Below are 12,655 nucleotides of genomic sequence, written 5' to 3'. Positions count from 1 at the left end.
TTCCTCTAGCTATTCTTTCTCGGGCTTCTTGACCTTCTTCCCATCCTCAGGGCATTCTGGAAACCTTGTTTGTGTGGGTTTTTCCCCCCAGGATCCTGACTTCAGTCTCCTCTTCTCACTGTCTGTGCTATTCATTGGTGATTTTATCTATTACTGTGATTTTAACTACCCACTAATTGCTCATAACTCTCAAACCTCTGTCTGCAGCCCAGATATCTTTATTCATGACTTGGTGTATGTCTGACTGCAGACTGAATATCTCCATCTGAATGCTTGTGGACAGTGACGTGCTAGCGTCAACTTGTGCCAGCTCAGACCAGCTAACAAGGTCCCATTGTGTACCTCTTCTCCACTCCTCCTTGCTCAGTGAAATCGTATTTATTGTAGTAACTTATAATCATCACGGTGGACGTATTTACACCATGGAAATCAGCAAATGTTTCAGATCAGGGCTCCTCTTTCTCAAAGAGCTTATTGTTAAAACATTTACTACACACCACTGTTCTCAGACATCTCACATTCAATATATTCAAAACTAAGTGTATCTTCTTCTACCCCACCCCAGTCTACCCAACTCTACCCTGTCTTTGAATCTCTTGGCCCAGTTAACACCATCCACCCAGGAGCTTCTCACTTCCTCGCTGCACATATCCAAAGTATGCTCAACTCGTTAGTACAGTCCAAACTGCTATAACAGAGACTTCAGGACTGTGGGGACACTCTGCCATTATCAACACTTAGCATCCATCTCTGTGACCAGTGTGGCCCAGGCAGCTTCCACTAGCATTGAGATGAGATTGGGGTGGGGGATGGGAAGCACAAGTGCTTTCCTATTTAAGGACACCACTAACTTCTGCTCAGAAGTTGGCCAAAATGAAGGAAGACTGAGAAATGTAGTCTCCAGCCATATACTTAGCTAAAACATTATTTAAAAAGAAAAAGGGGCCAAAACTGGTTTGGCTCAGTGGATGGAGCATCGGCCTGGGGACTGAAAGGTCCCGGGTTCGATTCCGGTCAAGGGCATGTACCTGGGTTGCGGGCACATCCCCAGTAGGAGATGTGCAGGAGGCAGCTGATCGATGTTTCTCTCTCATCGATGTTTCTAACTCTCTCTGTCTCTCTCCCTTCCTCTCTGTGAAAAATCAATAAAATATATTTTTTTAAAAAAAGAAAAAGGGGAGATGACTACTGATGTAAGGCTAGCAGTCTACACACTGGTGGATACATCTTGTCAATGCTGCTTCTTGTATCTTTCTTAAATCCATCTCTTCTGCTGTATGCCAACTGCTATTCCCTTAATTTTTGCCTATTTCCTGGCCTCTAGGATAGTCCCTCTCTAATCAAACAACCAAATAACTGCCAGAGATATCTTTCTAAAATGCAAATTGGATCATATAATGTTGCTGTTCAAAACCACGTGACAGTTCCCCATTGATTTCATGAGAAGGCCCGAACTTCTTTGCATGACACGTAGGCTGGGTCTTGTACCCTCTCGATCAGAATGCCTTCCATCCCCATTCCAACTCTATTTCCTTGTCAGCTGGAAAAATGCAGGTGATTTTCTCAGGCTTAGTTTCCGTATTGTCTCCCTGACCACACTGTTGTTTGTGCCCCACTGCAATGCTGGCTGCATTCCTATTTCAGCCTTACTGGACTTTATTTCTGGGCACTTGCCGCCCCTGGCTAGGGGTTCCCTATGAAGCCAAGACACTTGGTTTATCTGGTAGAGAGCTGAAGGAGAGCTCACCACGCAATGAGCAGACCCTCATAAGAGCCAAATCATTTCCAAGGTGTGGGGTCTGAGGGTCTTGGTCCTACCATCTTTGATGTCATCACCAGGTGCTCAGATTTGGCTTTCCTGAATGTGCGCCTGTAATGTGAGAACTTCCAGTTGACTTTATTGAATTAACCGTTTAATCATCCATCTTCTAGGATTGACATTAAACCTGACAAGAGTTGCATAAGTTATATAAGCCATTTTATTCCCAGTGTCTATCAAGCACCTAGAGAACATCTATAAAATGAATAGAAGCATGGCAACATTTCCCCCAGGATCAATACTTTTCACATTTCAAATCTCAGCTGTCACTTACCAGCTGAGTGACCTGGGGCAAGTCACTTAATCTCTCTATGCCTGTTTCCCCTGCAAAATGCAGGTAATAATTGGGTCATTATAGCTAAATTACTCAATATTTGTAAAACATTAATAACAGTGCCTGGCACATAGTAGATGCTTTGTGTTTACTAAATAAAAATAGAGTTCAGGCCTGGCCAACGTGGCTCAGTGGTTGAGCATCAACCTATGAACCAGGAGGTTACAGTTCAGTTCCTTGTCAGGGCACATGCCCTGGCTCAATCCCCAGGGTATGCAGGAGGCAGCTGATCAATGATTCTCTCTCATCATTGATCTGTCTATCCAGCTATCTATAAATCTTTCTTTCTTCCTCTCTGAAATCAATAAAAATATTTTTTTTTAAAAAATAGAGTCCAGGCACGAAAGAACTTATCTTTTGCTACTTTTCCAGTCTCATCTCTCCCTGACAGTGGTCTCTGCCACCAGCTCATATCCAACCCTCCTTTTACACTGAGCTCCACATATGCCAGAAATGTTCATGTCTCTAGACCTCTGCACATGCTATTCTCTATGAGGAAGACCTTTCCCACTTTGTTCACTAGTGAGCCCCTATTCATCCTTCACAATTCAGTTCAGACTTCACTTCTAGAAGCCTTCCTGGACTCTCAAAGACAGGAGGCCCCTCCCTCTTTTAGGCCTCCATTTCATCCTATTTTCATGTATGTCTGAGCTCCCTGCTACACTCAAACTTCCTGAGAGCTGGGATATATAGTATGCACTGCAGCATTCCCATGCCATGCACAATGCCTGCCACATGGTAGACATAAAAGATGCTTGTTAAATCAATGAATGGATGAATGAAATATATTAATAACCTTCACCTTAACTACTTCCATAATATAATAGAATAGCATGTCAGATCCAATGACAAATGAAGATTGGCCACAGCTGACTTGGCCAAGTCTAGTCCTCTAGTTAGGCAACTAGCGTTTCAATTAGCTTTTCCACCAACCATCACAGGAAAATTCACTTATCATTACTAGATAGAGATGTGCTAGATTTCTAACTTATGAATAATGACATTAAAGCCTCAAAAATTCCCCAGGGACATTCTTGGGACCCAACATTTACTGAGTAGTCTTACATGCCCAGTTCTTAGCTAGGCACTTGATTCTGGCATCAGATTAAGTCCTACAGCTGTCCTACAGATGGGAAGAGTGAAGCTTGGAGAGGCACAGAAAGGTGTTATGATACAAAGTCATCTGTCAACGGGCTGATAAGAGATGTGATTTCTAGTTCTGGCTCTTTCCCAGTTGGCTATGTGACCCAAAACAGGGGTCCGCCTCTACATCCATGTAAAATCTAGAGTTGGGCCGAAACCTGTTTGGCTCAGTGGGTAGAGCGTCGGCCTGCGGACTGAAAGGTCCCAGGTTCGATTCCGGTCAAGGGCATGTACCTGGGTTGCAGGCACATCCCCAGTGGGAGATGTGCAGGAGGCAGCTGATTGATGTTTCTCGCTCATCAATGTTTCTAACTCTCTATCTCTCTCCCTTCCTCTCTGTAAAAAATCAATAAAATATATTTTTTTAAAAATCTAGAGTTGGATCAGTAAGGTTTCTCTCAACTGGGGAAGTTTCTGAATGTGAGATCCAGACTGGGGTGGGAGAGAGGGTAGTAGGAACTGACAGGTGAATTTACAGAAGAAGTGAAGAAACATCATTAAATAACAACAAAAGGAGATGTGAAGGCCCTAAATAAAATTACTTTCCCTTCCAGTGTCCCTTTAATTATCACTTCAGCATTTTGAAAGATGAAAACAATGCAAGTGCTAGGAAGTTAAGGGGCTCATCCAATTCATCTGGGCCTCAATTTATAGTGGCCAATGACTGACCAAAGGTCGCTCAAGAATATTTCAATTTCCCAGCTTTTGAGTTAGCTATCTCCCTTATAGCTCATCCCTCCCACTGAAGCCCGGACTCCTCCAATCTGGGGAGCCAGGCCTAGACGTGGAACCAACCCTCAGCATGTGAAATACCTAGGTTGCCAGGGGTTTATCTATGAACCAACTCAAGCCATCTGTCCTTCCAGAGTGGGCATCTGGTGAGCAGAGAACCTTCAGGGGCATTCTCCCATCACATAGTACCCTCTTCCTCTAATCTTAATGCTCACCAACCCAAAGCAAGTAGGTGGAAGTGCCTCCAACACACAGATGCATTCACATACTGACACATACAAACACATGCATATAAGCACACACCTATACACATACTCACATAAGAGTCTCTCAGCTGAAACAATGCAGGCACCTTCACCTTCACCTTTGCTATCAAAACTGCTGTGGAGGTGGCTTCATGCCAGGTGCCCAGAAGAATCTAGGAGCCTTCTAGTTGTTTACTTGATAAATATCGTCTGAGGAGGACAGATGAAGATAGAATAGGGAAAGGAAGCTGAGGCTGGGTTAGCTGAGCACCATGTATGAATGCATACATAAGTGTGCTCAGGCAACAAGGAAAAGAGGGGCCATCAGAAAGACAGAGAAGGTGAGACACCCCCACTCCCCTACATTTCCCTCTCCTCCCCCGCCCCCACTTCTCCCCCTTTTCCCTTATCTCATTCAGGCCTGGGTATGGCAGAACCTTTCTCAGGAACCTGAGGGTGGATGACTCTCCCAGCCTATGGCACCCTCTCCTTGGTCCCAATTTAAAAAGTAAGGTAGCAGCCCTGGCTGGTGTGGCTCAGCGGGTTGGGCATCATCCAGTGCACCAAAAGGCTGGTGGTTGATTCCCAGTCAGGGCACACGCTCAGATTTCGGGCTCAATCCCCGGTAGGTGGCGTGCAGGAGGCAGTCTTCCGCTCTCACACCACGTTTCTCTTTCTCTCCCTCTCCCTTCCTCTCTCTCCCTCAAAATCAATTTTTTTTTAAAAAAAAGGGTAAAGGAGGAGGGGCCCCAGCAGCAGTCACCTTGCAGAATCCTGGTCTCCGGATGGCCATGGTCGCCATCTCTTGGGTACTCCTGCTCTCTGCCTGCCTATCCTTCAGGGCCCGTCTCACCGTTCTTGCTAACCACACGCTAACCGAAGGCAGTGGTGTCTATCCCTTTAAAGCAGCAGCCCCCGGCTGGGTCATTGTCTCTCTCCGTACCCAATCCGCAGTGCTGTTGGGGGTGGGGGATCCGGCCTTGCGATTGGCCGCCCCGCGCCCCGCCCCACCCGGGATCCCGGGAGCTGTCCGGCCGCCTCGGTGCTGATCCCGCCGCCGCCCACGGGCCGCGAGCGGAGCTAAAGCGGGCACTATGAGCGGGGGCGTCTACGGCGGAGGTGAGCGAGCCTCCGGCTTCGGCCTCTCAAGCCTGGTGGGGCCCCACCTGCAGCCCTGCGCCCCGACTGGCGCGACTCAAGCTCTGGGCACCCCGGGGCCTGTCACCTCGGTGCTCGAGCGGGTCCAGCCCTGGGTTGGGGTCCTGCGCCCCTCCTACCTTCGGGCTTCCCCAGACTCGTGGGCGCGCACCTGGCCCAACCTCTGCACCCTTCAACCCACCACCGCCCGGCCCCGACCCCTTCCTTGCCAGCAAAGACACCGCCTGAACAAGGCCACTGGGCAAGAAGGGACTCTGGGAGCTTGACTCCGGACCCCAAGCCAAGCTCCCACGCGTCTCGGCCGGCATTGGAGGTGGCTCTATCATGACTTCTCCTCGGAACGATCCAGGGGGAGAGTCGGGGGAGACCCCCTCACACACCTGTCTCCCGACACAGATGAGGTGGGCGCGCTGGTCTTTGACATTGGCTCCTTCTCAGTCCGCGCTGGATACGCTGGGGAGGACTGTCCCAAGGTGAGCCTTCCAGCCCCTTCCCAAACCCTAGGGCCTCCGGACGCCTCTCCGGGCTTCCCAGGAACCCCGGGCTCTCGGCCCAGAGAGCAGCTTTGCTGAGCGGGAATGTGGGAGTCAACCCAGGGCGGGCTGAGGCCCTGCCGAGGCCTGGGACTGGGGCAGCTGGCTGATCCCTCTCCCCGCCGGTTCACGCCTCCAGGCTGACTTCCCTACCACAGTGGGGCTGCTGGCGGCGGAGGAGGGGTGCGGGCTGGAGTTGGAGGGGGAGAAAGAGAAGAAAGGGAAGATCTTTCACATCGACACCAACGCCCTGCATGTGCCTCGGGATGGAGCGGAGGTCATGTCACCCCTCAAAAATGGCATGAGTAAGGGGCCCCCATCCACTGCCTCCTGACACAGACCTGAAGTCCACCCCTCAATCCGGGACACAGCACCCCACACCCATGGAGTCTTCCTTGCAGCCACCCAAGTCCCAGGGATCCCTCACTGCTTCCCACAGCTGCCCAGTTCCCAGCCCAGTTCCCAGACACCTGGGAAGGGGGGATTGACACCGGAGCTGATCCCACTTCCCCTCCCCTGGACTTGGTCTTTCCCCTTCCTCTCCTTCCTGTCTCTGCACCCCTGCCTGCCCAACCTCATCTCTTCCTGCTGGCATCCTGGCCCCAGTCGAGGACTGGGAGTGCTTCCGCGCCATCCTGGATCACACCTACAGCAAACACGTCAAGTCCGAGCCAAATCTGCACCCAGTGCTCATGTCTGAGGCGCCGGTAAGTGCCTCCTCCTGCACTAGTCCAACCCGGGGCCCATCATTCACCTCTCCTCAAGCCTCTGTCATCAATCACCCATCTCAATTTTCAGACTTTTCCTCCAACCACATCTTCCTTCCTCCCTGGTTTGGTCTCCATCCCGCTCTCTTCGCCTACTCTATCCACTCACCCTTTCCCCAGCCAGCTTTATCCACTTTTGTTTTCTTGTAAAGTCCTTTTTTGAACTTTTAACTTAAATTTTTGTCAATGCTATATATGCACATAAATAATCAATTTTCTTTATAAAGTATGTTAAGGAAAAAGTTTGTCATTTATGCTCTCTTTCTTCCACTTACCTTTTCCAGAGGCAGCTGCTTTTCTCTCTTTTAGCTAATTTTGTCATTTTCTTTCAAATCACTAACATACTTAAAATGCTACTTGTGGATGTTTTAGTTTTAGGCATTATCCATGGATTTCCAACTATAGAAAATGAGCATTTAGCTCTCTTTCCTCCCCCAGCCCACATCACATATATTTGTTATTCCTGCCTTTAAAAAAATTTAATTGATTTCAGAGAGGAAGGGAGAGGGAGGGAGAGATAGAAATATCAATGATGAGAGAGAATCATTGATTGGCTGCCTCCTGTACGACCCCTTCTGGGGATTGAGCCTGCAACCTGGGTATGTGCCCTTGACTGGAATCAAAGCAGGGACCCTTCAGTCCGCAGGCCGACACTTCATGCACTGAGCCAAACCAGCTTAGGGCACTCCCACCTTTTAAAAAGTATATACTTTTATTGATTTCAGACAGGAAGGGGGGAGAGAGAGAGAGAAAGAGAGAGATCAATGATGAGAGAGAATCATTGATTAGCTGCCTCCTGCATGACCCCTACTGCGGGTCGAGCCCGAAGCCAGTAATGAAACATGACTGCCTGGTTCATAGGTTGATTCTCGCCCAGCACTCCCACTTTTATGTACAGTTGTATTTTAGGTTTTTCTAAGATCAATATTCAGTATTTACACTGTTATTATTATGTATACTAATCAGGGCTGAGCCAGGCAATAAACTATGGTTACTTTTTCTTTCCTGCACAACCTTTTGTTTTTCCTAGAACTGAAATTGTCTTGATGTTTATTGTGCATAGTTTCCTATCTACTTAATAGTGTGACTCTAGCCCTGGCCGGTTGCTCAGTAGTGGTTAGAACGTCAGCCTGGGGACTGAAGTGTCACGGATTCGATTCCTGGTCAAGGACATGTACTTCAGCTGCAGGTCCCCTAGCCCTAGTAGGGACGTGTGGGACACCTGTGGGAAGCAACTAAATGACGTGTCTCTCTCACGTGGATGTTTCTTTCTCTCACTCTTTCTCTCTCTCTCTTTCTCTCTCTCTTTCTTACCCTTCCTTCTACTCTCTCTAGAAATCAATGGGAAAAAATATCCTTGGGTGAGGATTTTTTAAAAAGTGTGAACCTAAATTATTCACCATTTATTTATACTTTTCTCAATAAATTAATTCCTTGCCCTAGCTAGTTTGGCTCAGTGGATAGAGCGTTGGCTTGCAGACCGAAAGGTCCCAGGTTCGATTCCAGTCAAGGGCACATGCCCATGTTGGAGGCTCGATCCCCAGTAAGGGGCATGCAGGAGGCAGCCGATCAATGATTCTTTCTCATTATTGATGCTTCTATCGCTCCCTCTCCTTTCCTCTCTAAAATCAATAAAAATATATTTTAAAAAATAAAATTCATATGGAAATCAAGGGACTCAGAATAGTAAAAAAATCTTAAGAGAACAAAGCTAGACAACACATACTTTTAAAAAAATTAATTACTTTGGCATTGTGTCAGTTTCACCTTCTTGAAGAAATCTCTTCAAGAATCCACTGATTTGCTCCACTTTGGACTGGTTGCCTTCTACACAAAGAACATAGCTATCATCCTGACATCTCCCTTCACCATCATTTTAGGGAATCCCTTTGCTTCTCTCCTATGTTAAAAATCCTGTTTCCTGCATCTCATGACTACTTTTTAAAACATGCTTTATTATTTTCATGGAACTCATCCTCCAGTAATTGCCTTAGAAAAGTCGCAGGAAGTAAACTTTCTGAGACCTTGTGTGTCTGATCTTGTATTAATAGCTTAGCTAGGCATAACACTTCAAATTGGAAATCATTTTTCTTCATAATCTTGAAGGTACTTCTCCATTGTTGTCCAGCTTCTGTTGTTGCCACCCAGAAGCCTGAAAATATCTAATTTCTGATCCTTTGATGTAATTTTTTTTTCCTTTCTGAAAGTTATAGAATTTTCACTTTGTCCTCAGTGTTTTATAATTTCACACTATATTGGTTTATTTTCATTAATTGCTCTAGACCAGTGATTTTCAATCAATGTGCCACAAGAATTTTAAAAACATATAATACCTAAATATTTAGTCAGAGTCACTGACCTCTTTTCCCTTAGATTGTTAAATAAATAAATAAAAATTACAACAGCCCTAACCGGTTTGGCTCAGTGGATAGAGCATCGGCCTGTGGACTCAAGGGCCCCAGGTTCGATTCCAGTCAGGGGCATGTACTTTGGTTGCGGGCACATACCCACTAGGGAGTGTGCAGGAGGCAGCTGATCGATGTTTCTAACTCTCTATTCATCTCCTTTCCTCTCTGTAAAAAATCAATAAAATATATTTTTAAAAAATTACAACAGCCAACACTCATTCAATGTGAATGAATCAAAATTATACTTTTTTTGGTCAGATCAGCAAAAAATATATTTTTGGGTGTGCTTCAGAATTTTAGTAATTAGTTTATGTGTGCTGTGAAATGAAAAAGGTTGCAAGTCACTGCTCTAGACACTCAGTATGTCATTTCAATCTAGAAACCTGTGTCCTTCAATCAGTGAAAAAAAATAATTCAGTAATTATTTAATTCAGTAATTTAAATTACTTATTTATCTCAATTTTCTCTGTTCTCCCTTTTGGGAAGTCTTATTATTTGGATTCTACACCTCTTGAACTGGTTCTCTAATTTTTGTATTTTTTCCCCACCTTTTCATTTTCCCCTCTAATTTCCAAGATATTCCCTCAGCTTTATTATTTTTTAATAAGTACATGGGTACACAAAGTGGGGGCAGATTTTTAAAATTTTTATTGCTTCCAGAGAGGGAGAGAGGGATTGAAATATCAACGATGAGAATCATTGATTGGCTGCCTCCTGCACGCCCCTTACTGGGGATCGAGCCTGCAACCTGGGTGCCTGACTGGGATTTGAACTATGTTCTCCTGGTTCATAGGTTGACCCTCCTGCCTCCTGCATGCCCCACACTGGGGATCCAGACCCGCAACCGAGGCATGTGCCCTGACCGGGAATTGAACCATGACCTCCTGGTTCATAGGTCGACTTCAACCACTGAACCAGGCCAACTGGGCTCTACCTCATTTTACAGGCTTTTTTTTAGATTTATGCAAATCCTTGTTTGCTTATGATTAAGATCAGGGACTAAGCCCTTGCCTGTTTGGCTCAGCCGATAGAGCGAGGGACTGTGGACTGAAAGGGTCCCGAGTCTGATTCCGGTCAAGGGCACATTTCCGGGTAGTGGGCTAGATCCCCAGTAAGGGGAGTGCAAGAGGCAGCCAATCAATGATTCTCTCTCATCATTGATGTTTCTCTCTCTCTTCCTCTCCCTTCCTCTCTGAAATCAATAAAAATATATTTTTAAAAAGAAAAAGAAAAGATGAGTGACTAAAATGCTGATAGAGCCCTAGCTGGTTTGGCTCAGTGGATAGAGCATTCCATTCTGATCAAGGGCATGAACCTCAATTGCAGGTTCAATACCCCGCCCTGGTCAGGACCCTTCCAGAGGCAACCAAGTATTGTGTCTGTTTCACACTGATGTTTCTCTCTCTCTCTGTCTCCCCCTCCCTTCCACCCTCTCTAAAAATCAAGGGGAAAAATATCCTCCAGTGAGGATTGACCCAAAAAATAAAAGAAGCTGATAGGAAGCTGTGTGGGGTGGGGGCTATGTCCTTTGCTATAGGTTGCTCTGACTGGGAAGTTTGTTAGGCAGCCTCTGATATATGGAATCTTGGTATCTTTGATGTAACTCACAGGAAAGATTTCCATCCTAAAGATAGGCCTGGCACCAGCATTCTAAGAGCCAAGTGAGAGAATAGGACTGATGTTCACCATACTCTTCCACTTTTCTCCTGAGTTAGGGTAAGCAATAGCCCAGTAATATTGAATTGGGGAAAGAGAGTAGGATCTGTTACTTGAAGAGCTTTAAACAATCTTATTTTAGCTTTCCCTTCACTTCCACTTCCAGAGATACCTGAAATGACCCATTCCTGAGCCCTGTGAGGATTCTGCAGTTTAACACAGGTTGTTTCTGATTTTTTCCACTACTGCCTATGGGTCAGCATTTTTGGATCTGTGAAGTCAGTTACCACTCACCTATCCGATCTCCAATCTTGGAAAATATGGTGCTGTTTTCTCCCTTCTTATTTTTCCCAACCTTTGAGGACATCTGTCTCTCTCTTTCTCTCCCTCTCTCAGCTAACATTAACCTTTTTAATGTTAACAATTATTACATTCACAACATTGTACAACCATCATTTCTATCTGGTTCCAAAACATTTTCATCACCCCAAAAGATAATCCATTTTCATAAAGACATCTCCACTCCCCCTGCCCCAACCCATAGCAGCCATCAATCTGATTTTTTGTGTCTATGGATATATCTATTTTGTGTTTTTCATAGAATGGAATCATACAATATGTGATATTTCCTGTCTGTATTTTTTCACATAGCATAATGTTTTTGAGATTCATTCATGTTGCAGTATATATCAGCACTTTGATTTTTATTATGGCTGAGTGATATTTCATTGTATGGATATACCACAATTTGTTTTTCTATTCATCCACTGATGAACATTTGGGTTGTTTCCATTTTGGCTATTACTGATAGTGCTGCTATGAATAGTTGTGTACAAGATTTGTTTGAGTACCTATAACTAGGTACTCTTTGGGGTCTATAACTAGGAGTGGAACTGGTGGGTCATATGGTAATTTAATGTTTAACTTTTGGAAGAACTGCCAGTTGTTTTCCACAGTGGCTGAACCATTTTACCTTTCCACCAGCAACTTACAATGGTTTCAATTTCTCCACATCCTTTCCAACACGTGTTGTTTTCTGTTGTTGTTTTTTTCCTTCAAATTATTATTACCATCCTAGTGGGTGTGACGTGGTATCTTATTGTGCTTTTGATCTGCATTTCCCTAATGGCCATCGGCATTGAGTATCTTTTCATGTGTTTGTTGGTTTTTGTGGGTTTATGTCTTTTAAAATTGCTCCTTGATTATAGTTTTGCTGGGATCCTGGAAGGGAATAAAATCAGATGTTTGTATTCAATCCACCATTTTTACCCAGAAATATCTCCAGCCTTCTTACCTCTGAAATGATTAGAATGGGGAAGAAGAGAGATGTATTGGGGGCTAGGAGGAGCCTGAGGTGTGTATATTGTACAATAAAGAACACTGGGCCAGGAGTCAAGAAACTATGACTTGAGTCCCAGCTCTACCATGTAACCTTTGGCAAATCACTATCTCTCTCTGAGTTTTGTCTTCTTCACCTGAGTTTGGATAGTGGTCTTTAAACTTCTTTATAGTCTCCCATTCTAAAGGTCAATGTGGGCTAAAGGGACAACCTAGTGTGTGTGTGTGTGTGTGTGTGTGTGTATAATAAACTTGCTTAATGAGACCTGCTTTCTGATTTAGCTAAACTTTTTCCAGCCCAGTGAAGCACCCCAACTTCTCTTTCCGGTAACTGTCAGCAACACAGCAGTAAATATCAACGTGAAGCAAATTATTATTGTAGATTATGCAGGGAGAACAAAGGGTAAAAAATATTTAACTGCAGCAGTGTTTGACTATATTCTGCACAGTGAGAAAACCTGAAGTCATTTTAAAGGTCCACCATTTCTTACTTCTTTTCAGTCGGGTAAAGTTTCTAAGCTT

The 12,655-nt window shown here is 45.1% G+C and overlaps 1 protein-coding gene across 1 annotated transcript in view; it reads left to right on the top strand.

The window, feature by feature from the left end:
- Positions 1 to 5,263: 5,263 nt before the first annotated feature.
- The window catches only part of ACTL6B (actin like 6B), a 37,404-nt gene continuing 30,012 nt past the window's right edge, over positions 5,264 to 12,655 (top strand). The window contains exons 1-4 of the mRNA XM_006764691.2: positions 5,264 to 5,392; positions 5,828 to 5,904; positions 6,104 to 6,269; positions 6,571 to 6,671. Coding sequence (XP_006764754.1) covers positions 5,368 to 5,392; positions 5,828 to 5,904; positions 6,104 to 6,269; positions 6,571 to 6,671 — 369 coding nt within the window. The 5' untranslated portion in view covers positions 5,264 to 5,367. The remainder of the gene's footprint in view (positions 5,393 to 5,827; positions 5,905 to 6,103; positions 6,270 to 6,570; positions 6,672 to 12,655) is intronic.

This window comes from Myotis davidii, unplaced genomic scaffold (genome assembly GCF_000327345.1).
Source record: "Myotis davidii unplaced genomic scaffold, ASM32734v1 scaffold901, whole genome shotgun sequence".
In the NCBI taxonomy this organism is placed as follows: Eukaryota; Metazoa; Chordata; class Mammalia; order Chiroptera; family Vespertilionidae; genus Myotis; species Myotis davidii.
This window is presented reverse-complemented; position numbering and strand designations above follow the sequence as displayed.